Source organism: Psittacula echo (genome assembly GCF_963264785.1).
Source record: "Psittacula echo genome assembly, chromosome: 3".
Classification (NCBI taxonomy): Eukaryota; Metazoa; Chordata; class Aves; order Psittaciformes; family Psittacidae; genus Psittacula; species Psittacula echo.
Genome location: NC_137736.1, coordinates 127,589,182 through 127,615,734, shown reverse-complemented (window position 1 = coordinate 127,615,734; position 26,553 = coordinate 127,589,182). Strand labels below are relative to the sequence as shown.

General features: G+C 48.7%; 1 protein-coding gene across 1 annotated transcript; it reads right to left on the bottom strand.

Moving 5' to 3' along the window:
- Nucleotides 1-1,711: 1,711 nt before the first annotated feature.
- Nucleotides 1,712-26,553, bottom strand: RRM1 (ribonucleotide reductase catalytic subunit M1). Its single transcript, XM_080614084.1, has 19 exons — nt 26,314-26,553; nt 25,369-25,457; nt 23,496-23,673; nt 19,427-19,527; nt 17,683-17,742; nt 16,385-16,424; nt 14,281-14,443; nt 13,579-13,720; nt 12,708-12,791; nt 11,943-12,104; nt 11,288-11,367; nt 9,983-10,184; nt 8,601-8,750; nt 7,226-7,447; nt 6,739-6,815; nt 5,333-5,468; nt 4,062-4,157; nt 2,986-3,174; nt 1,712-2,665 (listed from the first exon to the last, which is right to left on the bottom strand). The coding sequence occupies exons 1-19, from the start codon at nt 26,330-26,332 to the stop codon at nt 2,477-2,479; spliced, it is 2,379 nt and encodes a 792-aa protein (XP_080470210.1). The 5' UTR covers nt 26,333-26,553; the 3' UTR covers nt 1,712-2,476.

The window sequence follows — 26,553 nt, the reverse complement described above, 5'->3', positions numbered from 1 at the left end:
CCCTGCTGCATTGCGGCTGCAGAGTTAAGGATCTGTTACACTTTACTGCCATAAATTAGGAACAACCAGCTCCAACACACACACAAGCAGAGAGAAAAGGAAAACAGGCTGAGCCCTTCCAGCTCAGAGCCAGAGCTGTTAAAGCATTCCCAAAGGAGCTCAAGTGATGGAGTAAAACCTGCTCTGATGGCCAGGCGAGGACTGTGCCCACCCCAGGAATAGGAGGGATTCAATGTGAAACGCAGCCAAACCCAGTGGGAATTTCCACCCCAGAGCTCACTGCTCTGGCACAGATCCTTACACACAGATCCTTAAACACATATCCTTACACACAGGTCCTTACACATGACCATGGGCAGGGCCCTGGCTGCAACTCAAAATCAGCTTAAGCCCATCCTAAATCCCGCTGTGACTCAGGGGCTCCACTCCTCAGCTGCTCCCAGCCTCCATCTCCCATCGCTTGGCTCCAGCAGTGCACATGGCACAGTCCATGGCAGTAACACTGACTCCTCCTTGGGCAGACAAGCAGGATGATGGCTACGACAGCACAGGGGCTGGAGGGGCTTTTAGATCAGCACCATCCAGCTGCAAACCCACATCCTCCAGGACTGCAAGTGATTAAATCTCAGTAACAAAGCTCTCTGGTAAGTTCCTTACCAAGGAAGTTCTACACAAGCCCAGACTTTTCTAAGTCAACAGCTCACAGCCCCCAACGCAAGGCCACAGGAAGCACCAATCCCGTCCTTGATGCAGGACAAGCTCAGCATGTTAGAGGTGTTGCTGCTACGGATGGACAGCAGAACATGTACAGAAATCAGCATGGAGGTGGCAGGTCTTGGTCTTAACGCTCACCCAGACATGATCACAGAACCCAGCCTGGTTTGGGATGAAGGGATATTAAAGCTCCTCCAGCTCCAACCCCCTGCCCCGGGCAGGGACCCCTTCCACTGGAGCAGCTTGCTCCAAGACCCTGTGTCCAACCTGCCCTTGAACACTGCCAGGGATGGGGCAGCCACAGCTGCTCTGGGCACCCTGGGCCAGCGCCTCAGCACCCTCACAGGGAAGAGCTTCTGCCTAAGAGCTCATCTCAGTCTCCCCTCTCCCAGGTTAAAGCCATTCCCCTTGTCCTATCACTACAGGCCCTGATGAAGATGCTTTGAAACAAGATGTGAGGGCTGACGCCTGTCCTCTAGCAGATTCACAGGTCTGTCCTGTGAACACCCCAACCTCCTCTGCACATTCCCAAAACTACTTCATCCCTTTGTGTCTACCTTAGGCCCAAATCTTCAAAACACAGAATGTAACAGACACCCAACTGAGTTAAGCACAGCTGCCTCAGCAAACACCAAAAAGGGTGCTCCCATGCCTCCCTTTATGCCAGAGCCTTCAGCCTCACCTCACACACAGGAACCTTCAGCCAGGGCTCTGGCAGAGCTGTGCAGGAGGCTCAGGGCTCACAACCAAGGCCGCAGCCTCCAGCTGCTCCAGTTCAGTTTCAATCTCAGAAAAGCCTCCCCAGAATACCTGCTCATTCCTTCCACATTCCACACTTTATTGGCTTTGGCTGGGTTAAAGGGCTGGTTTGTGCTACATGAATTCAATAAATATTGTAGAACTGATGCTGGAGCCCCATCAGAGCAGCTGGGGGGAGTATACAGACAAGTAAAAATGTATTAGCTTTCAAAGATCAAATAACCAGCTGGGGGGGAAATGCAGCTCTGGCGGAAGGAAAGGATGGTGTGTGCACTTCAGAGGATTTCTGGCCAAGGCCAGAGCGAAGCCCATTACCAGAAATCTGACTGATAATGGTTTAATACAGAATGTAATGTGCTGCAGCAGCTCTGCCATTTCCTGGCCAGAACTGAAAGGGAATATTTCCCAAGTGCAACTCTGGAGAAGATGCACCTATCACCAGCCTGCTCCTTTGGAAAGCTTGCTGGAGAGAGAAGAGGTGGGAACAAGGGGTAGGAAATGGTGGGAGAAGGTCTCACTGGCAGATGTGCACACACTCCAGCTCCTCAAGCTTAACACCAGTCGCTGCTTGGCTGTGACACACAGCACACAGTGAGTGCACAGCACACTTGGCCTGGGGATGCTTTCCTGCTGCCCCCAGCAAACGAAAGCACAGTGAGGTCTGCTTCTTTCTCTGAAGCCATCAGTAACAGTCTTGAGCAAATGAATGTCTGAAGTCCCCAGGACAGGTCTCTAAGGTAGATGGCATTAGCACTTGCCCTGCCTCCAGGATTCAATGTAACACCATGAAAGAGCACTTCTGTTTCCCAGCTACTAAAGCAATATAAAAACTTCTCATGCACCCTTATCCATCCCCAGTGGAGGGGAAGCTATAACACACTACTGTGACACCCCCTCCTGCCACAGCTCCAGCAAGCCTCCACATCCTGACGTGTAATCAGATGTTTCTATCCAAGACGGGCTCCAGGTGGAATGGCTTTGCTGGCACTGCAGGGTGGATCCATTAGGAGCCACACATGAGACACTCATCCCGGTTCTCCAGGGAGCACACCATGGCTGCTTTATTCCTCTCCTTCTCTTCCTCTTCCCTGGAAATCTTCTCCCGCTCTCGGAGCTTCTCTTTGTTGAGGGTGAACTGGATGGGGTTAGCAGCTGGTTTTGTCCTCAGGTAGTACATGCCCGTCTTCAGGCCCTGCAGAGTAAAACCAGAGTCTCAGAGCTGGAGGTGAGGCAAGTAACAGCCAAACTGAGCTGCTGAGGGCAGCCTTCCTCAGCCCTGCCACTGCACCAGCCTCACAGTCATGTCTAGCACCAGCCAGGATTGCCAGGAGCAATGCTAAGAGCACCAACAGCTTCACTGCTCTAGAGATACTCCACTGGTAACACCACATTCTAGGAAGGAAGCAGCCATTCACCCTTCTGAGAATCAGCCAGAGCAACCTTTCCTGACAGAACTGATCAGACCCATGTGCTCTCGACTCTGGACAAGGCTCCCCCTACCAGCCCAGGTACCTGCTTCCAGCCATAGAAGTGCATACTGGTGAGCTTGCCGTAGTTGGGCTCTGCAATGTGGATGTTGAGGGACTGGCTCTGATCGATGAAAGCTCCTCTGTCCGCTGCCATCTTGAGGATAGTTTTCTGGGAGATCTCCCACACGGTCTTGTAGAGCTGCTTCAGGTCATCCGGAATCTCAGGAATGTTCTAAAAGGAGCAGGAAGTTTTCCAATGCCCAGATGTTCTTATTTATAAAATCAAGTTCATAGATTCACAGAACTTCTGCCCAAGAGCTCATCTCAATCTCCCCTCTGGCAGGTTAAAGCCATTCCCCTTGGCCTGTCCCTACAGGCCCTTGTCCGAAGCCCCTCTCCAGGTTTCTTGTCAGCCCCCTTGATGTATTGAAATTCTGAGACTTCAGTAACCCTGACCAGAATAAGGCTTTTCAACTTCAGCACTGAATCCGAGCATCCTGTACCTGAAAGCACCAAGCTTACAGAAACCTTGCTCCCTGCAACAGAACAGCTTCTTCTGAGGAACTGAAGAGAAAAAGCTGTTTGCAAACAGACCATCTGCCCTAAATAGTTGTGAGGTCTCACAAAAAGCAATCCAGACCAAAACTCCATGACCAGTGGTACGCACTTTGTCAGCTTGACTCCAAGCACAACAGGCACAGCAGCATTTCAAACTCCACAGTATAAACCATTCTTCCTACACAGACTCTTCTGAATCTCAAACTCAACTCCTGTCTCAAGCCTACTTCCTGCTGTGAAATTTCCCCCTTATCAGCTTTATGGTAATGGGAATCCAAACATTTGCAGAATCAGTCTGCAGTGGAGCAGCCCAACTCTGTGTTTCCAGCAGTATTTAGTGGTACATTTCCACTGGGCTTCTCTGTTACAGAGCAGGCTCCAGCAAGAGCAAACTATCACTGAGATCAGACACATCCCCTCTTACCTTGCACAGCTTTTCACCCCAGCCTGCCTGAGTCACTCAAATACAGCACACCCCAAAAGCACAATGTGGCAGAACAGCCCCAGCACTTCACAGACGCACAGGAACCCCTGAGCCTCCTCCTGGCCTCTCACACTTACCTGGATAGAGCCGTTGTGGGCAATGATTTGGTTCTTCATCTCCTCGTTCCACAGGACCCTCTCTGTGAGATCCTTCAGCAAGTGTGGATTCACAATCTGGAATGGGCAAAGGCAAAGAAGGAAAGCACTGCACGTGCTGCTAAGCTCTAGGCTTGCCTTATGGCACAGAGACGGCTTCCAAGAGGAGGCAAATCCACCCCAATGTGCATAGGTTTTTAAATGGTTAAACATGTACTGACAAACTCTCTCTTCAGTCAGCACTGAGCTGTGCACACAGACACCCCACAAGGGATAAGATTAAGACAACAGCGTGACAAACGTGAGATGCTGCTGGCCACTGCAGGCAACGCAAGCCTGTTTGCAAGGCCTGGCTGACAACAACTAGCAGGACAGTACCAGGAGAAGTTCCTGGACCTCACAAATAAGAAAGGGGAGTGTATGGAACTCCCCTGCATGAGGAATGCCAAAAGATGGGAAATGGAGAGATCCGGGTTTAACAAAGCCACTGACTACAACCTGAATTACTGAGTAAAGGTGTAAACAATCAGTAAGACTGGGGTCAGAAGGGGAAAGAATAAAACAGAATCATAGAATCAACCAGGTTGGAAAAGACCTTTAAGCTCATCCAGTGCAACCGCTCCCCAGCACTGCCAAGGCCACCACTAACCCATGGCACTGAGGGCCTCATCTCCACGGTGTGTGAACACTTCCAGGGATGGTGACTGCAGCCCTGCCCTGGGCAGCCTGTTCCAATGCCTGAGCACGCTCTGGGGCAGGAATTGTTCCTCATCTCCAGTCTAAACCTCCCTGGCACAGCTTGAGGCTGTTTCTTCTTGTTCTATCCCTTGGGAGAAGAGACCAGCCACTTTCTGGCTCCATCCTCCTGTCAGATAGTTGTGGAGAGCTATATCGTCTCAGTTACTATTCCCATAGCACACACATGCCTTCAGTAACATCACTTTTCATCATCCCCTGAGCAATTATTCCAGCAGGCCATCTCGAAGACTCATAAAGGTTTTATGCAGACAAAAGCAGCAGCACTTCTGTAGAATTCTGCACATTCCACCATGCCTGTTGAATATGCACAAGTGCACTGCTAGCACATAGAACACAGCATATAGAACAATATACATATTCCCCTTGGTGCTTTTGGCCTTTTGACACAGACATCTGACGAACTGAGTTACCAAGTGTGTGGTCTCCACCTTGTCTTTCCTAGCAGTGAAAGCCATAAAAGACATGAAAACAGAAAAGCTCTTTTGCTTTCTTACCTGGAACTCTCCTGAGAGGACTCTGCGGGTGTAGATGTTACTGGTGTAGGGCTCAATGGATTCGTTGTTGCCCAGGATCTGAGCAGTAGAAGCAGTTGGCATTGGAGAAAGGAGAAGGCTGTTCCTGACACCATACCTAGTAACAACAGACAAGGCTTAGAAAGCTTCAACCAAGTGAGATAAGACAGAAGAGATCCAAGACAAGCATAGTTTAAAAACTGCCTGCAAAGAGCTAAAAGGGCCTTGCATTAAGGTACAAGGAACACTCAGCTCACACTCAGAAATCAACAACTCCTCAGGGTACCCTACGAACCTCAGCTTACCTGCAGGAAAAAAGTGAAGCTCCACTAAACGTGTAATGTGGGTCAACATGGAAGCAGAACTAAAGTCTCTGCTATTTTCATCTGTAACTGTGGAATACTAGAATGGCTTGGGTTGAAGGGACCTTAAAGCTCATCCAGTTCCAGCCCCGCCACGGGCAGGGACCCCTTCCACTGGAGCAGCTTGCTCCAAGCCCCTGTGTCCAACCTGGCCTTGAACACTGCCAGGGATGGGGCAGCCACAGCTTCTCTGGGCACCCTGGGCCAGCGCCTCAGCACCCTCACAGGGAAGAGCTTCTGCCTATGAGCTCATCTCAGTCTCCCCTCGGGCAGGTTAAAGCCATTCCCCTTGGCCTGTCCCTACAGGCCCTTGTCCAAAGCCCCTCTCCAGGTTCCCTGCAGCCCCTTTAGGCACTGGAGCTGCTCTCAGGTCTCCCCTTAAGGAGCCTTCTCTTCTCCAGGCTGACCCAGCCCAGCTCTCTCAGCCTGGCTCCAGAGCAGAGCTGCTCCAGCCCTCACAGCATCTCTGTGGCCTCCTCTGGACTCACCACAGGGCTTTCCCAAATTATTTAGTCATGAGAAAGGGTGTAGAGAAAAACCCCCAATCTGTCAGACACTCCATAAGCCCACAGCACTCAGGGAAACCAAACCAAGCAGCTCATGAAGAGCCTGAGATCTGTCCAGAGAAGACAACAGACATTTACTAAAGCTAAAACTCAGATCCACACAAATTGAAGAAATTCATTACAGGCACTTCAGGCTTTAACAATCCCTGCCTTCAGGATGTTCAAGGCTCAGCTCCCACTCAGCAGGAGCCCAGCTGACACTGTCTCACTCCACTACATTTAATAGGAACACCAACCATTCCACTGATGTACTCAAGGTGAAATAAGAGCTCAGCTAAATCAGAGTCTCGGGATAAGCTCTCCCTCTTGCAAAGACAAAAATAAATGAAAGCCATCCACAAAACAGCTCTGAAGAAACTGGGGCAGGGGGAAACACCCAGAACCATTTTTGCACTTGCACCCTATCAGGCAGAACATAGTGAAAGTATTTTACATCCAACACATGTGCAGGGCTACTCACTTGGCAATCTTCTCCTTTAAAGCCTTCCAGTCCCAAAGATCTGAGGGGGTAACATTCCACATGTCATACTGAAGAATCTGAAGAACACAGGGGTAGTTCAGATTAGACAAGGCACTGTCTTCTCCATGCTTTTTAACACACTGCAAACTGACCTGTGATTCCTATTAACTATTCCCCTCAATTCAGCTCCTGTATCAGAATCTCACACTCTATTTTAACCGCACTGAAGGGACAGCAGCACAGGCTGAGTCTTGTTTTAATTTTACTGCTCTCTCCACTTCAGTTTAAGTTTTAAGTTCTGCATTTCATACCGCACTTCAGAATGATGGAGGAAATGATGGAGGAAAACTCAAGCACCATTTGTAGTTGCAGTATTGTCAGCTAAAGAGCTCCAATTATACATCTCTTCCTGTGCTAAAAGACTATGCACAGTCACGTTTGCGTTCCATAGCTTTGGCTCTGACACAGTACACATTCTGGTACTTACTCCTTTGCTGACAGGAGAACCCTCATATGTTTCATAGGGTCCCTGCTCCTTGGCAAGCTCACAGCTGGCTTCCAAAGCACCATAATAGATAGTCTCAAAGATCTGCTGGTTCAAGCGCTGGGCCTCAGGACTCTCAAAGGGGAACCTCATCAGGATGAAGGCATCTGCCAGGCCCTGCACCCCGATGCCGATAGGACGGTGGCGCCTGTTGGAGCGCTCCGCCTGCATGGCATTAGCAAAGAGAACATTACCTTCAGCACAGAAAGAGAGGCACAGGATGGGTAGACAAGGTTGGAAAGGACCTCTCAGAGGAACTGTCATCCACTGCCTTAAGTTTCATGGGCCTTTTGTTCTGCTGCAACAACCCCCGTTTCAATTCTGCCCAGTCCCCACTGTCTGCTGGGGCATGAGTGAGGACCCAGACTCAGTCTGTTAGAACTGCTCAATCTGACAGAAGGAGCAGTGATTCAGAAGTGGACACCAAGCACACTCTGAAATACAGCCCCGTGAAGACATTTTAAGTCATGCATTCAAACTGCATGTGCTAGAAAAACCTGATCCTTCAGCAGGTTTGGCTTCATACTTTGAGTGTTTGGTTATTTCCTCCTCCAACAGCCAGCCCTTGCTTGACTCCCTATGTTCTGCAATGCCACAAACCCTGCTCTCATTCCTCTTCAGCAATACCAAACACTCTCCCCACTTTCCTTCCCAGGAATCAGTCTATGCACCCCCCAAAAAATGGATAAAACCAACGAGGCTGAGTTACACATTCCTGGGACCCTTCCAGAATACTCCTCTCTGTTCCATTTCCTGCTCTATTCCTTGTGCTGTCCTGTGCTTCAAGGAAATCATCACACATGAAAAAATTCCAGCTGCAGAACCATCTCAAGGAGAAGGGTTTTCTGTAACTACTTCACTAAGGACTTGTCGGGGTTGAAGCTTAAGGCAGCACTAACAATGGGTCATGTCTTTAATCAGGTTGTTAATGGAACTCCCAACTATTTCCTAAAACAGGTTTACAAAATCCCTCCCTTATTTCTTCTGCCCAAGAGTCAACATGAGCCCAACATGACTTAGCTGTGTGTGTCTGCAGCCCAGAAACCAGCCATGTCCTGGGCTGCACCCCCAGAGCATGAGCAGCAGGTCAGAGAGAGGATTCTCCCCCTCTGCTGCATTCTGGGAGACCCTGACTGCAGTCCTGATCCAGCTGTGAGGCAACAGCACAAGAGGGACATGGAGCTGTTGGAGCAAGTCCAGAGGAGCTCCCTTCCAACCCAACCCAAACCGTTCCAGACTGATTGGGGTTGCTCCAGAACAAGAAGCCCTGTCCCCAGGTCCCCAGCACACTCCAGCCCTGCAGCAGCTCAGTGCTCACCTCTGGCACGGGGTAGTAATTGATATCAATGATTTTGTTCAGGTTTCGGACAATCACTTTGGTGACTTCAGCGAGCTTCTTGAAATCATAGGTGTGCTCAGGAGTGACGTACATGTTCAGGGCTATGGAGGCCAAGTTACAAACTGCAACCTGTGGAGAAGACACAGTGAAAACAGGCACCCCGGACAAAACCCCATGCAAAACCCACACTATCCTCCTTCCAGAGCATGCTCTCTATCCGAAATACATGGAAACAAAGAAGCAAGCAGCCTGCAAGGCTGGGAAATGCACTCCTCACTTCTCTGCTATCTTCTGAATTGTAAAAAGGGTAACAACAACTCAGAACTGTTTAGTTAGTTATCACCATAAAAATTCAGTCCTCTGGCCTGGTCAATCCTATTGCCTGCAAACCATCCTCACACAAACTAAGCCTAAGCATTTCTTGTCTTACAGAATCAACAGGATTTCAATGAAGTCCAGACTGTTTTAGGGTACTTTCTTGGCCATTTTTTAACACCAACATTCATTCCAGCCTCAGGAGAATTGGAAGGGAAGTGGTTTAGTCACCATGCCTGGAAGTATTTAGAAGTCATGAAGATCTGGCTTTTAGGAATATGGTTTAGTGGTAGCCTTGACAGTGTTAACAGTTGGATTTGATGACCTTAAAGGTCTTTTCCAACCTAAATGCTTTCATGATTCTATGAAAGAAGTCAGCTAAGATTTCTCCTGCAGATGCAAGCAAGATAGATCTCCACCTCTTCTAGGCTCTTCAGGACTTTATGAACATGCCAAGGAGTGTGAGCTAGAGATCTGTCAGCGGCTCAGGCAGTAGAAGCTTGTGGCTCAGGTAGCTTGTGGCTAAGACAGGTAGCTTGTGGCTAAGATACTTGCAGTTACAACAGCCTCAAGAGCTTCACTGCACTAGAGATTCCCTGTTCTATGTCCCATCTTCCCCTTTGTTAGCAATGCTGGGGCCCATACACAGCATATCAGTGAAGCATCAAGATTAGGGTAGGGCACAGGGAGCTCAAGGAGAATTGCTACTGCAGTGTAAGTCTGGGACTAAGAGAGCCCTGGTTTTACTAAATCATTAGCCGAGGAGATGCTTACATTAGCCACCAGCAAGCCACAGAGCTCACTTCTCCCTCAAGCTCTCAGAGGTTTTCATGATGGGATCTCTTGTTTTATACCAAATCCTCCATGGGAGTTCGAAGGGAGCAGAAACCCACTCAGAGGCAGTGGAGGAGTTGCAAGTACTCAAGACAAAGCATCCCCAGAATTTGCTACCTGTTCCCTTCCCCAGCCAAGTCAGACTTACTCTAGAAAGCTAAAACAGCAGCAGTCACAGCTTTCCTAAACACAAGTTGCTGTTCTCCACCTACCTCCTCTTTGCTGGTATACTCCACGATTTCTGTACACAGGTTGCTGCATTTGATGGTGCCCAGGTTCTGCTGGTTACTCTTCCTGTTGCAGGAGTCCTTGTAGAGCATGTAGGGTGTGCCAGTCTCAGTCTGCGACTCAATGATGGCGTACCAGAGCTGCTGGGCCTTCACCACTCTGCGCACACGGCCCTGCTTCTCATAGCTGCAACAGAACCATGGAACCATGGAATCAACCGGGCTGGAAAAGAGCTTCAAGATCACCAACTTCAACTCTTACCCCAAGGCCACCACTGCCCCATGGCACTGAGGCTTCATCTCCACGGGCTGTGAACCCTTGCAGGGACGGTGCCTGCAGCCCTGCCCTGGGCAGCCTGTTCCAATGCCTGAGCACCCTTTGGGGCAGGAATTGTTCCTCAGCTCCATCTAAACCTCCCTGGGTGCAGCTTGAGGCCATTTCCTCTTGTCCCATCCCTTGTTCCTTGGCAGCAGAGACCAGTCATAAAATCACAGAATCACAGAACAGTTAGAGTTGGAAAGGACCTTAAGATCATCTAGTTCCAAACCCCCTGCCATGGGCAGGGACACCTCATGCTAAATCATGTCACCCAAGGCTCTGTCCAAACCAGCCTTAGACACTGCCAGGGATGGAGCATTCACAGCTTCTTTGGGCAACCCATTCCAGTGCCTCAGCACCCTAACAGTAAAGAACTTCTTCCTTATATCTAATCTAAACTTCCCCTGTTTAAGTTTGAACGTATTACCCCTTGTCCTATCCCTACAGTCCCTGATGAAGAGTCCCTCCCCAGCATCACCTCCTGGCTCCATCCTTGTTTCAATTAGTTGTAGGGCACACGCTGCTTAATAATTCTCAGGCTCTCCAAAACAGGAGTGAAAGACAATCACCAACTCAACATCAGGTTCTCAAGCAGGCAAGACCCCATTCACTTGTGAACTAGCCAGGAGTGGTAACAGCAGGGTAGCAAGACTGTCCTTGCCTAAAGGGAACAAATCTTTCATTACAACTAGATCAAAGCAAAGCTATTGATTGCTCTAAATGGGGAGTGCTTCAGAATTTCCTTCTAAGAAGCTAAAACAATCATTCGCACACAGTTCTACCTTGAGCAGGTCCCAGTTTGGAGCAAATAGCGAGCAGACATTCCCCATCTTTGTCCATTTATCAATCTGATAACAGAACTCACTGACAAAACACCACAAACTCATGCTTTGGCTCCCCGATACCACACACACCAAGGGCAGCTTTTTGAAAGGGTGGCCACTGCTTCAAAGTCTATTCATGCTTCTTACCTCTCATACAGCTTCTCAAATTCCTCTCCCCAAACTTCATCTAGGCCAGGACACTCATTTGGACACATTAAGGACCAGTCCTGTAAGAAGGAAGAACAGTCAGAGAAAGTCTTCATGCATCCTGTTTATCAAAAGCACTGAACTTCATCAGCAGACCCTGCTGCAAAGAGGAACATGCCAACTTCCCATCCCAAAAAACTGGAACCAACTCTACCAGCAGACATGTGGAAGGGACTTATCAGATGAGTCAGTGTATTTAAAAAGTCATTATACGGATATTGATGACCAAACTGCACTTTCAGTCCTGAAATGTCTGGTTCTCGAGATACAACCCATTGTAAAGTAAGCACAAGCAGTCACATGAAGCCTGAGAAGATCTGAAGCTTTAATGAATGTACAGAGTAAATTCAGTGTAATAGTGTAACAACACAAGTCATGGGCTGGAAGATCAGGCACTGAAGCAAAGCATCCCACTGGAGCTCTCCAACTCCACTCTCTACCTGCACAGCCTAGCTCTTAAATAATGTGAAGCAGCTCTTTTGGGCAGTTCCTCTGCTGTTAGGAAGATGGAGCTGCAGCCCTGCATGAAGCCCATCCCAAGGCTGGTCCCGTTTCTCCAGTAACAGACCTATTCTGCACCAACAAAGCTTCTTACCTGGTTGGTTTCAACTCGCTTCATGAAGAGATCAGGAATCCAAAGCGCAAAGAAAAGGTCTCTGGCTCGTTGCTCTTCTTTCCCAGTGTTCTTCTTCAAGTCCAGAAACTCAAAGATGTCCAAATGCCAGGGCTCCAGGTAGATGGCAAAAGCCCCAGGCCTCTGAGAGGTAAAATGTGATCAAAATCAGGACAAATTGCCTTGAAGATAAAATCTCCTGCACTGCTCCTGAGTGCACCCAACAGCCTGAACTAACTGGAGCTTTATAGTGTCAATAACGCCATTTCAAGATGCTTTTTTGCCCCATAGGTGCTCTCACTACTGGAACTGGGCCATGTCACCAGTTCCAGACTCTCAATAAAAGTGATTTAGTATCACAACTGTATTCCCTCTGTGTAAACGGGAGCTCGAAAATCACAGATTTACTGTGTCATGCCTCCACTGACCTCTGGACTATGTGGAGATAAAGCATCAAGAAGCTTCCTACAGTCCTGTGCCTTAATTCACTATAGGGTGTTCAAGGAGTGACTAATACCCAGCGCAAGAGGCTGCTCTAACATGTGCCCATCATGCAGCAAGAGACAGACCTGCATGACAAAATGCATAGTGAAAGGGGAATACTAAATTATGAAGGGGCGAAATACCCTCTTTTGATGTGTCATCTACAACCACTTCACCAGCGCACTGATGTTACTGGGTCAATCTTTCACAGATGAGGATCTCTGACCCAAGGCTCCCTTCTTGACCCTGATGTAATGACAGTACCTTGTTTCCTCCTTGATCCACGTAGCGAGCAGTGTTGTTGTAGACCCTCAGCATTGGAACAAGCCCATTAGAATTCCCATTTGTCTGCAGAGGCACAGGAAAACCATCAATACTGAAAAGCATCTACCTGAAAAGATGGGCCTGCATTTCCTTGCTGACTCTCAGCAGTCTGCAAAGCTCCTACACTGAAAGCCAGGAACACACCACCCCAATCAGTTACTTGGTAGTCCCTTCCCTTGCCTGTTTTTAAAGAGATGAAACTGGATATATTTGCTACTGGTCTTAAGAGTTAATCAAATGTAGCTCCTAAGTTCTTTCCTCTGCATTAGGTAATGTAAAGCCATGCAGAGATTACATACACTGTAACAGAAACACCAAACACATATCCACAGATCAAAACCACAGAAGAGTTTGGGCTGAAGGGAACTTAAAGCTCCTCCAGTTCCAATCACCTGCCACAGGCAGGGACACCTTCCACTAGAGCAGGCTGCTCCAAGCCCCCCCAGGCCTTGAACGCTGCAGGGATGGGGCAGCCACAGCTTCACTGATGATCTCGAGCACTCAGACATACAAAAAGGTAAAGGGCTAACGCATGAGTCTCTGAGCACACTCCCAGGTTGCTAGTATGTAAGAAAGTGGAAATTGTCTGATCAAACAGTGGACTAAGACCCTCTTTTTGGAAGGACTTCTGTTAGGCAGCCAGAACACCACAGAAATCCAACCTTTTTGCCTTAGAACATACCAAAAAGAGAAGACTAACTGCTGTGTTCAACTGAGTCCGTAGAAGCTGCATTAATTTGGTAACTGAACTGCAGACATGTAATGAAAGCAGAAGGTTAACCTCCGCTGGGAGCACCATCGGCACACCTACCCCAGCAATATAGCTGCCTGTGGCTCGGATACAGCTCACAGCGAGGCCAATCCCACCAGCAGACTTTGAGATCAGTGCACACTGCTTCAGAGTGTCGTAGATCCCCTCAATGCTGTCATCCTTCATGCACAGCAGGAAACAACTGATAAAAACAAACAGCTTTAGCATACAAAGGTTAAACCAGAAAGAAGTCAAGAAGTAGTTCATGAGGGCTGCAGAAAACCAAGGGTGAACACTGATTCTTTATCATGCTACACAAAGCAAACAGATGAAGCAAAACTACAGCCTGCAAAGTGGAATAAAGAACAGGTTTAGATAACATCCTGAGCAATAGTTGTAATACTGGTATCTGTTATCAAAGCAAAACAGTTTTAAATCGTATCAGTTACGCTTGCTACTCTTAGCATGTATTACAAAACAATTACCAGGATTCATTTGGTCATCTACAAAACACTAAGCATGTAAGTAACTTTTAAATGGAAACATTTCCATTAGCTTTAGAAGCTTAGAGAAACCTGTGTGGTTTTCCCCAAAGACAACACTAAATATCAGATTAAATTTGACAGCAGCTTCTCAAACCTTCATTAATCAACCACAGAAGCACAGCTGCTATTTGTGAAAGCATTTCATCGACCAGACCCAATCTGCAGAACTTTCTCTTCACCCTGTTATGCATGAAGCAAACCTGGAAGCCCATGGTACCTGGAAAGCTGGGGCCGGTTGGTGCCTGCATTGAACAGCGTGGGGGAAGCATGAGTAAACCACCTCTCAGAAAGCAGGTTGTACGTTTCTATTGCAGCCTCTATGTCATTCTTGTGGATCCCCACTGACACCCTCATCAGCATGTGTTGAGGACGCTCAGCAACTAAAGACAAAGGAGAAAAAACAATGTCAGTGTGATATTTACTATTAGTACAGACGTGGAGGTTGTAGCAATAAGCTACAAACAGTGTGCAATGGGCCACTTGAGAGCCGTGGCTTTCATAGAACCAGAGTAATTCAGGTTGGAAGGAACTTCAGGAGGTCTCCAGTTCAAGCTCCTGCTCAAAGAAGAGTCAGCTGAGAGAATCAGAGCAGTTTGCTTAGGACTTGATCCAGTCAGGTTCTGAAGAACTCCAAAGATGGGGACTGGGTAACCCCTCTCAACAACCTGCACCAACACTCATGGGAGCAGAAACAAAGTCCACCTGTATTAACAGTCAGAATCCAATCAAATGCCCAATCCAGCATCCAATTGCTCTCCAGGTTTATTATGTTAAGCTGACAGAGGGGAGATTTAGACTAGATATTCGGAGAGAATTCTTCCCTGTGAGGGTGGTGAGGCCCTGGCACAGGGTGCCAGTAAGTGATCCCTGGCAGTGTACAAAGCCAGGTTGGACAGGGCTTGGAGCAACCTGCTCTAGTGGAAGGTGTCCCTGTCCATGGGATTCTATGATGTTACAATTATCCTCTCACTCTCCTGGTGTCCCTTTCACACTAGGGCCTGCAATAGCTGGTGCTGACAGCACAGTAGCTTATTCAACTTCAAATTTGTTATGAAGTGCTTAGTATTATGGAACACGTTATCAGATGGACAGGAACTCCTTCATCTTCTAAATCCTTGGTTATAGGCAGCTTCCAAAGCACCAGGGTCCTTAATACAGAAAGTGAAGCACAGTGGTCCAGGTCACATTTGGAACACCCAAACGCGCCTCAGTGCTGCTCTTTATCGATCAGCTGCTCTTCATGCAAGCACAGCACTGCCGTCAAACCCCACCAGAGTCCTGGCCTAAGAAAAGAAGTTGCACATGTCCAGAGAACACCCACTATAAATATCTGGCTGCTTTTTAAAGCAGAGTTTCCACTGGAATGCTTTATGGAAACCTCCAAGGTTTCCTTTTTATCCTCTCAAACCCTGCTCTGAGCTGTGGTCTTGACTTTTAAATAACAAAATCCCATTGGAAGGGACCTCAAGGATCATCAGGACCAAGCTTTCTAGTCAAAGCATGACCTAGACTACATGGCCCAGCACCCTGTCCAGCCAAGAAGAGATGAAGCAAGAAGAGCACCCTGTCCAGCCAAGGCAGAGAAGAGATTCAGAGTAGCCCTGCAGAGAAGGACTTGGGGGTGTTGGTTGATGAGAAACTTAACACGAGCTGGCTGCAGCGTGCGCTCGCAGCCCAGAAAGCCAAACATATCCTGGGCTGCATCAAAAGGAACATGACCAGCAGGTCGAAGGAGGTGATCCTGCTCCTCTGCTCTGCTCTTGTGAGACCTCACTTGCAGTATTGTGTGCAGTTCTGGTGTCCTCAGAATAAAAAAGACATGGAGCTGTTGGAACAAGTCCAGAGGAGGCCATGAGGATGATCAGGGGACCAGAGCACCTCCTGTATGAAGACAGGCTGAGAAAGTTGGGGTTGCTCAGCCTGGAAAAGAGAAGCTGCGTGGAGACCTCAGAGCAGCTTCCAGTGTCTGAAGGGGGCTACAAGGATGCTGGGGATGGACTCTTCATCAGGGACTGTAGTGACAGGACAAGGGGTAACGGGTTCAAACTGAAACAGGGGAAGTTTAGATTGGATCTAAGGAAGAAATTCTTTACTGTGAGGGTGCTGAGGCACTGGAATGGGTTGCCCAGGGAGGTTGTGAATGCTCCATCCCTGATGGTGTTCAAGGCCAGGCTGGACAGAGCCTTGGGTGACACAGTTTAGTGGGAGGTGTCTCTGCCCATGGCATGGGGGCTGGAACTAAATGATCTTAATGTCCTTTCCAACCCTATTCTATGATTCTAGGTTACATAATACTTGAAGTTGATAGAGACAGTTCTTACCTTTTGAGTTGATTTTCAGCAAGTAAGAACGTTCTAGAGTCTTTAAAAAGAGAGAATGCATTTAGGAGACATGCAGTTTGATAAAAATCATATTAATTAACCCCAAACTTGAGCACCTTCATGCTCCTTATCCCAGGCTTCAACAGAAGCACCAACCCTGCATTCTACTCCTTGCAAATGGCACAGCAGATGAGGTGACTAATGACTAAAATAAGCCAGAAGTCCACTGTAGGATTCCCGGTTCTCTGCTTTGGATTCAGGAGCAGTAGTGGAGCACCCAGGCACAGGTCTCAGCACTGCCTCTCAATCCACAGCAAGTAAAAGCTCAAAGACAAGGGAGTGCTTGTTCCCCACAACCCCAAGAGTGGCAGCTCCACCATGATAATGCCTTTCAGACAACCACATCACAGTCTGGGTGTTGAACACCCAAACAACAAACATGACAAGACTACAACTACAGCAGCTGCCTTTGAAGCTTGTTCCCAATGGATTACAGCAGTAATTGCAGGAGGGAATGTCAGGAATTTGTTTGTCTATACACATACAAAACACACCCCCTTCAAGGTCCCCTCTTTCCACCCCTATGCTGCTTCTGCAGTTGCTCAGCTCTTACACCCTCTACTTGTTTCTTCATTGCAAACTACTTCCCCTAGCCAGAAGGCACCATGTCAGGCGCATTGGTGGCAAGTCCTGGCAAAGCCCCCCAGCTCCTGCAGAGATCTACCAGAACCATCTGAAGCAGGCAGTGCTGTGGAATGGAGACATGCTCTCCAGAGACCCCACTGTGTCACCCCTAAAGCAACTCAGCAAAGCACAGCCTGTCTGAGAGAGCAGAAGGAACAGATGGTGGGGGCACAGCAGCCTGGGGGAGAGTTTCCAGCAGGGTGGAAGATGACAGAGGCTGAGTGTGGGATGACGCACTGACAAAATTGTTTCACAACACAATGGGGGAAACAAAAAAATCCCTTTTTTGGTTTCTTCAGAATCACATTATTCCCATGAGGAATGGCACGAGCTGGGAAGCTTTCACCAACTTTCAGCGCTGGCTGCACAGTTAAGAGCCCAGCAGTTACATTACAGCAGCCAAGGGCACACACTGAAGCCAACAAGTACATGATTCATTCAAAGAGCAACTGCTCTGTGCAGGTACTCTTGGATTTTATCAGACCCACTGATGTCCCACCTAATCCAGTGCCTGCTTGCCCAAACCTAGATGTTTCCATCCTTCCCAAATGATTCAGCTCCAGAACAACATCAAAACAGCACTCTTGGTTATCACGAATAACATGCTTTTTTACCTTAAATCCAAAGTAGTTGTAGGAGAAGTCTCTGTCATAGATAATGGCAGAATTCAGGCGCTGAGAGGAAATAAAACAGAGAAAAAGTTACATTTACAATCAGGGTTTTTGTACCTCACTTTAGGGTATAACAACACTGCCATTGCTGGGCATTCCTGGCCTCACAGCTCTAGTGAAACTGATAGCAGCTCAGAGGAATAAAGGAGGGAAAAGCTTGAAACAACAACTGCACAGTTTTAACAGGGTTATTTCCAAGTACAATGCACAATTGTTGGCTCTGTTTGCTGAAGTCTAACTAGACACCAAGAAACACAACATAGAATCAAAGTCCAAGGAATTGTTTGTCTATAGACATATAGACAAACAAGGGTGACCTCTCCACCTGAACAACCTGAAATCAGAGCCCACAGCTCAAGTCTCTATTCCATGCTCCCAGAAGAGGCTGCTACAGCAAAAGGTGCTTTTTGTCAAATTTTTGAGTTGTGCTGATCATGACTATGAGGACTCTGCTCTGGTGAGACCCCACTTGCAGCACCGTGTGCAGTTCTGGTGTCCTCAACATAAAAAGGACATGCTCCTCTGGCGCAAGTTCAGAGGAGGCCATGAGGATGATCAGGGGCTGGAGCACCTCCTGCATGAAGATAGGCTGAGAACATTAGGGATGTTCAGCCTGGAGAAGAGAAGCTGTGTGGAGACCTCAGAGCAGCTTCCAGTGTCTGAAGGGGGCTACAAGGATGCTGGAGAGGGACTCTTCATCAGGGACTGGAGTGATAGGACAAGGGGTGATGGGTTCAAACTGAAACAGGGGAAGTTCAGGTTGGATATAAGGAAGTTCTTCCCTCTGAGGGTGCTGAGGCGCTGGCCCAGGGTGCCCAGAGAAGCTGTGGCTGCTCCATCCCTGGCAGTGTTCAAGGCCATGTTGGATGGGGCTTGGAGCAAGCTGCTCTAGTGGAAGGTGTCCCAGCCCATGGCAGGGGGCTGGGACTGATGACGGTGTAAATGTTGATGAGTGCTGCCACTCATGGCTGTCCAGCCTCGGGGAAAATCTCTCGGTCCCCCTATTTTGGCGCCCAACGTGGGGCACGAAGGGTTGAGATAACGACAGATCTGACCGGAGTGTGTCTAATCGTATTTGTGATAAGCATTCAGTGTTTTGAATTGATAGTCACTTGTCACAATGCTGATTTATTGGCTCTCAAAGTTGTTGTTTTTGATCTCACAGTCTCAATATGCCGTAGGTTACTTAGAGCCGGTATTTGCTGTGTTAGTGTTTTTCAAGTGTGGGGCTTGGGCTAAGGTTATTGTCTCATTATATTTTATGGTAATGACTTGTAATACAATAGAAAAATTGATCATGAAACTGATCTGGCTTATGTTCCCAGTGTGGTCACCACCTTTATACTTTGGGAGGTATATAATACAAATGCTTAGCAACTATACATCTTTTTTCCCCCATGGCAGGGGGCTGGGACTGGATGATCTTAAGGTCACTTCAACCCAAACCTGTCTGAGGTTCTATTACACCTCAGAAAATAGAATCTGCTGCAGAAACATCTTTACATGAAGAAATTCCTACATCCTCTCTTTTAAGCTATCCAGGATGGACCAGTTCTCCCTGCACTGGTTTCTGCATTGGCATTTTGTCCTGAACCAAACACGGCTTTCTTAAAAATACAAGAAATCAATTATCTGAATCAGTTCGCTGAATGTTTAAAACTCAGAAGTGAAATAAGAAGTTACACACATCTTTGTTGGCCAAGACTATGTCCAGAGTTTCTTTGGAGATCATTGGCGAGTGCTTCCCATTGTGAGGGTTTATGTAGTTGTAGAGATCATCCATCACATCTGCAACAGAAAGAGGATTAAAGACAGGGACATCCACTGACCTGCACATGCATCATCTGCTATCTCGTTTCAAGGGCAAGAGTAACCATCCTCTAAAATAATCCCCTCCGGCTCTACAAACACACAACTTCACTTCTACCTGCTCACTACTGTTAACCTTAAAAATGCACTTTTCTTAGAAGGGTTTTTATAGTTTATAACACATAATAAATGGGAAAGAAAGTGGGTGCAACCTCATTTCTATCAGTTGCATTTTTCATCAACCTATTTATACAGATACTTTTCACAAACTAGGCAATTTCATTTTGTGTCACATTCCTAAAACTCATGTTTTTTCATTTCCATGGCATTTTTAGTTAGCCTGGGTACTGAGTAACTTCTGCTTAAGAAAGAGATTTCCATATTTATATCCTCTAAATCTCCTACTCCCTTTCTGATTATTGCTATACAAGGGCATGTAGCGAAAGGACAAGGGGAATGGCTTTAACCTGCTCGAGGGGAGATTGAGATGAGCTCTTGGGCAGAAGCTCTTCCCTGTGAGGGTGCTGAGGCGCTGGCACAGGGTGCCCAGAGAAGCTGTGGCTGCCCCATCCCTGGCAGTGCTCAAGGCCAGGTTGGACACAGAGGCTTGGAGCAAGCTGCTCTAGTGGAAGGTGTCCCTGCCCATGGCAGGGGGTTGGAGCTGGATGAGCTTTAAGGTCCCTTCATCCCAAACCAAGTGACCTTCTCCTCACTTCTTCCATCTTCCAGTGATGATGTGGAACTGAATGGGAAAATTCAGTCCGTAAACAATTGGCTACAAGACTGGTGCTGCAGGCAGGGCTTTGGATTCTTTAATAACGGCTGGTTTTATAAGGCTCCAGTCCGGATGATGGCACGTGGGAAAGGTTTATCTCACAGAGGCAAAAGGATGCTGGGGCATGAATTAGCAGGGCTCATTTGGAGAGCTTTAAACTAGATTCAAAGGGGGATGGGGTTGTAACTGGGCTTGCCCCAGTGGGGCAGCACTCTAGAATTGATGAAGACTGGGAGGCCTCCTATAATCCTAGGGTGAAATCGGTGAGCTCAGCTCCCTCCTTGAAATGCCTGTACACCAATGCGTGCAGCATGGGAAATAAGCAGGAGGAGTTGGAGACCTGTGTTAAGTCAGGAGATTATGATCTGGTGGCAATTACAGAGACGTGGTGGGACAGCTCGCATGACTGGAATATACTCATGGAGGGCTCTGTCCTTTTCAGGAAAGACAGGCCAGCCAGGCGGGGTGGCGGGGTTGCTCTTTATGTGCGAGAGCAGCTGCAATGTACTGAGTTCTGTCCAGGGACAGAGGACGAGCGAGTTGAGAGTCTGTGGGTGAGAATTAAGGGGCAGGCTGGCAGGGCTGATACTGTTGTGGGTGTCTGTTACAGGCCACCAGATCAGGGTGAGGAAGTTGACGAGGCCTTCTACAGGCAGCTGAGAGCGGCCTCACAGTCACAGGCCGTGGCCGTCGTGGGGGATTTTAACTTCCCTGATGTTTGCTGGAAGGACTACTCAGCAACCCAGCCACAGTCCAGGAGGTTCCTCCAGTGTATGGATGATAACTTCCTCATCCAAATGGTGGATGAGCCAACCAGGAGAGGAGTGCTGCTGGATCTCATCCTCGCTAACAAGGAGGGTCTGGTCAAAGCAGTAAAGGTTGAGGGCTGCCTTGGTTGCAGCGACCACGAGATGGAGGAATTCAGGATCTTGTGTGGTAGGACCAGTACAATAGCAAGTAGAATTGCAACCCTGGACTTTAGCAGGGCAAACTTTGGCCTTTTCAAGCAATTGCTAGGGGAAATCCCATGGGCAAGGCTGCTTGAAGGTAAAGGGGCACAAGATAGTTGGTTGACATTCAAGAATTGCTTATTCCGAGCCCAAGATCAGAGCATCCCGACACATAGGAAGTCAAGGAAGAGGGCCAGGAGACCTGCGTGGCTAAATAAGGAACTGCTAGGTATGCTCAAGTGGAAGAGGAGAGTTTATAGGTCATGGAAGGAGGGGCTGGCCACTTGGGAGGAATATAAGGCTGCTGCTAGAGGATGTAGGAAGGCAGCTAGGATGGCTAAGGCCTCCTTAGAATTAAATCTGGCAAGAGGGGTCAAGGACAGCAGAAAGAGCTTTTTCAAATACATAGCTGATAAAACTAACACCAGAGGCAAGGTAGGCCCACTGGTGAACGGGATGGGTGCCCTGGTGACAGAAGATACTGAGATGGCAGAGTTATTGAATGCCTTCTTTGTCTCTGTCTACTCTGCTGGAGGCAGTCCTGAAGAGCCCTGTACCCCTGAGACCTCAGATGAAGTCAGGTCAACGGAGCAGTTTGCCTTAGTCGATGAGGAATGGGTTAGAGACCAGTTGAGCAATCTGGACATCCATAAATCCATGGGTCCAGATGGGATGCACCCGCGGGTGCTGAGGGAACTGTCGGAAGTCATTGCTAGACCACTCTCCATCATCTTTACCAAGTCTTGGGAAACGGGAGAGGTGCCTGAGGACTGGAGGAAAGCAAATGTCACTCCAGTCTTCAAAAAGGGCAAGAAGGAGGACCCGGGTAACTATAGACCGGTCAGCCTCACCTCCATCCCTGGGAAAGTGATGGAACACCTTATCCTTGGTGCCATCTTAAGGCATATCAAGGATAAGAGGGTTATGAGGGGCAGTCAACATGGCTTTACCAAGGGGAAGTCGTGCTTGACCAACCTCATAGCCTTTTATGAGGAAATAACACGGTGGATGGATGATGGCAAAGCGGTGGATGTGGTCTACCTTGACTTCAGCAAAGCATTTGACACAGTCTCCCACAGCATCCTCATAGCTAAACTGAGGAAGTGTGGCCTGGATGATCAGGTAGTGAGGTGGACTGCGAACTGGCTGAAGGAGAGAAGCCAGAGAGTTGTAGTCTATGGGGTGGAGTCCAGTTGGAGGCCTGTATCTAGTGGAGTGCCTCAAGGGTCAGTACTGGGACCAGTATTATTTAATATATTCATCAATGATTTAGATGAGGGAATTGAGTGTACTGTCAGCAAGTTTGCTGATGATACTAAGCTGGGAGGAGTGGCTGACACGCCAGAAGGCTGTGCTGCCATCCAGCGGGACCTGGACAGGCTGGAGAGTTGGGCAGGGAGAAACTTGATGAAATATAACAAGGGAAAGTGTAGAGTCCTGCATCTGGGCAGGAACAACCCCAGGTTCCAATATAGGTTGGGGAACGACCTGTTAGAGAGTAGTGTAGGGGAGAGGGACCTGGGGGTCCCAGTGGATGGCAGGATGACCATGAGCCAACACTGTGCCCTTGGGGCCAAGAAGGCCAATGGCATCCTGGGGTGTATTAGAAGGGGGGTGGTCAGTAGGTCGAGAGAGGTCCTCCTTCCCCTCTACTCTGCCCTGGTGAGACCACATCTGGAATATTGTGTCCAGTTCTGGGCCCCTCAGTTTAAGAAGGACAGGGACCTGCTGGAGAGAGTCCAGCGCAGGGCAACTAAGATGATGAAGGGAGTGGAGCATCTCCCTTATGAGGAAAGGCTGAGGGAGCTGGGTCTCTATAGTTTGGAGGAGACTGAGGGGTGACCTTATTAGTGTATATAAATATATAAAGGGGGAGTGTCACGAGGATGGAGCCAGGCTCTTCTCAGTGGCAAACAATGATAGGACAAGGGGTAATGGGTACAAACTGGAACACAAGAGGTTCCACTTAAACTTGAGAAGAAACTTCTTCTCAGTGAGGGTGACGGAACACTGGAACAGGCTGCCCAGGGGGGCTGTGGAGTCTCCTTCTCTGGAGACATTCAAAACCCGCCTGGACACATTCCTGTGTAACCTTATCTAGGTGTTCCTGCTCCAGCAGGGGGATTGGACTAGATGATCTTTTGAGGTCCCTTCCAATCTCTAGCATACTGTGATACTGTGAAACCATTCCATGATTCTACCCAAGTCCCTCAGAGACGTACCACTGAACACCTTCTTGGTTTCCTTGTGCAAGTTGGACACTGCAATCCTTGCTGCCAGGATGGCATAGTCGGGGTGTTTGGTGGTCAGGGTTGCAGCTGTTTCAGCAGCCAACGTATCCAGTTCCACTGTTGTGACACCACTGTAGAGCCCCTGAATCACTTTCATGGTGATCTGGGCCTGTAAAAGGAAAACCCTGGAGGTTAGCTACCTGTTGGTGGGGAATAAAAGAGTCATGACATGATGTTTCAACCATTTAAGATGTCAAATCTGCTCCACTATAAGCAGTGTGATTGAGCAGGAAAGCAAATTAAGATGCCAAACCCTCTTGGTGAAGTACTGACTCCTAAAATGTTAAATACTAAGGCAGAAGGGAGAGCAAGGGAAGAGTGCAGAAAACAGGGACTGTCGGTCCAGAGTCATCACCAGCTTTTTCCCCTGCAGACACTTTCCTCAAGGCAGAGTAGCAGCAAAGTTCAAAGTTCAGAACAGTCAGATTAAAACAGTATTTGTTTGGGAGTTTTGAAACTCCAAATGAAGCCTGACCTTAGAAACACCTGAAGGGACATGGAAGTGCTGCTCTTAAAATCATTTCATGACAACAGAAAAAAAAAAACCTCCAGCCCTGGAAGGGACACAGTGGCTTTTGCTTCATAGCTTACTCCAAGCCTCACCTCCCAGTTGGGACCTTTTATGGGAAAAGACTTTTTCTGCTACTCTAAAGTATTTCCTGCTTTTCTCACATGCATTTAGCACTGATCCGTACAAGAAAGGGCACATTCTGCACTGGAGAAGAGAAGCTTGATCTAACAAAGTAACTGCCAAACACACTGGAAGTACCAACAGTCTCCCAAAAGCAGGGTATGCACTTTCAAACCTCACTCTTTGACAGTAAGAACGTCAGGTTAAGGAGTTTTAGCACTGGCATGTAAAGCTTCTGGCACAAGAAGATCCCAGTTGAAAAGGAGAAATTCAATTCCAGGAAGAGAGATGTCACACACTGCTGTCGAATAAATGAGAATGCAGTGCTTATATCAGATTATTGAGACAGGACTAATTACGAGTCAGGAGGACCAGGAATTTTGCCTCTGTCCTCATCTCCCAACATCACTGAGATCAAGACAGCATTCTTTGTGTTCCAGTGACAGAGTCCCTAAAGCTCCTCCTGCTCTTTGTGGCTGCAGAGCACTTCTTGCTACAGGATGAATGGCAAATATTCACAGATGCAATTTAAGACACAGAAACAGATCATCAGGTCTTTGAGATGAGAAGAGCCTTAACCTGGCAACTGCAAAAGAACAGACTGGGTCTGCAGAGCTGCATGAACACCTCACAGAGACCAACAGATCCAGAGAGAGTCATCTCTTCCCAGGCTTGGGAAGGAGAAGCTTACAGGAGCTCAGCACCCTACACAGCTCAAAAAAGCAAAGCAAGGAAATTATAGTGACAAGAAGGGTTCTCTCAGACAGAAAGACCACCTTGTTTTATTGAGAGGATCAGAAGCTACTTCCCATATAGCATTTCTCAAGCTTTGCAGATCGAAATTGAGAGCAAGCTACCAAAACCTGTGAACTGCAGCAACAAACAACTCTTCTTTCAGGACAAGAAGCTCAATCACTTCAAGAAGGTTTGAAGTAAAAGCAGTTTACAACAATAGGTAAAGTGATTTTTCCCCACCACAGTCTCAGACTTTGTATCTGTGAAACAAAAAAACTCGGAACACAATGAGAAGAAACACATCACGAATGCATTTGCCAAGAGCCCCTGCACAGGCCGCTGTGCTTGGCCTTGGCCTAGGAAGAGTAACTGGGTAACAATTGGATTTTAGGGGGGATCACCGCAAGGGGCACAGCATGGGATACAGAACTGACTCACAGGATCAACAAACTCAGCATTGAGCCCGTAGCAGAGCTTCTGGATGCGCGACGTGATCTTGTCAAACATGACACGCTCCTGGCGTCCATCTGTGGAGAAGAGGGTACAGCACAACAGGTCCCATTAGTCAAGAACCAGTAAAGCCCAGTGTGCTCCTACCCAGCGCCTTGTGCAAGGAGCCAGCCCTCTCTGGGGGGAACCTGGGGTGGGTGCATCAAGGACACCCTGTTGAAGCCCACCATTCAGGCCCAAGGAGAGGCCAGGAGGAGACATTCCCACTCCATGACACCTAAAACTTTGCCTAAGTCCCAGGAGCACTTCTGCAGGGAGGGGGAACCCAGCTGAGGCCACCCCCACCCCCCCAAAGGCTGGGGACCCCTCCTGTGGCCAGGAACCCTCCTTTGACCAAAGGCGTGGGGACCAAGCCCAGAGCTCACTGCCATGGTGGGAAGTGGCAAGGCTCCCACAGCAAACTGAGGGGTCACTGGGATCCTCATGGGGGGAGCTCTCTCACCCTAGGCTGTCTCCAGTGCAGACTCCAACACTCGGTGTCCTTTAGGCTGTGCACAAAGCAGAGAGGACCCCATCCTTCCACGTTCCATAAGGGACCCTCCCAGAAAAGAGGGGGGAGCCCCATCTGCTCACTTCAGGTGTCGTGATAAGAAAGGACCCCCGCAAATGAGAGGGATTCCATCCCCTCTCACCAGAGGCCATGCAAAGGACCCCCTAAAGCATAGTGGGTCCCAATCCCTCAACCAGATACTATGAAAAGTACCCCCCTAAAGCAAGAGGGCCCCATCCCCTTGCACCAGATGCCGTGGGAAGGAATCCCCCAAAGCAGAGGGGCCCCGACCCCTCACACCAGCGCCATGAGGGCTCCCCCCCAGGCAGGGCAGTGATCCCGCCGGCCCCGCCGGTGCTGCCGAGGCAGAGGCGCTCCCTCACCGCGCTTCACGACGTGCATGGCGGCGGTCGGCGTCCCAACGGCTCCTCAGCGCCAAGCGCGCTCTGATCGCTTCCCGCTCCCGCCAACCGCGCTGACCCCGCCGTAGCGCTCCGCCCCCGGGCTGAGGCTGCGGCCGACATCTTGCGTCCGGGCCCCGCCTCCTGCCACTGCGGCCTTCCCCGCCGCCACGGCTGCAGCGCGGCCTTGCACCGCCAGCGGAGGCTCTGCCCCTCGCTCCA

Excerpts from the sequence above, each read along its gene's own strand:
- RRM1 (XM_080614084.1), bottom strand. Across the intron at positions 16,425-17,682 it reads ACAACTACTTTGGATTTAAG|ACTCTAGAACGTTCTTACTT; the intron begins GTAAAAAAGCAT and ends CTCTTTTTAAAG. Across the intron at positions 6,816-7,225 it reads GTTCTCCTGTCAGCAAAGGA|ATTCTTCAGTATGACATGTG; the intron begins GTAAGTACCAGA and ends TGTGTTCTTCAG.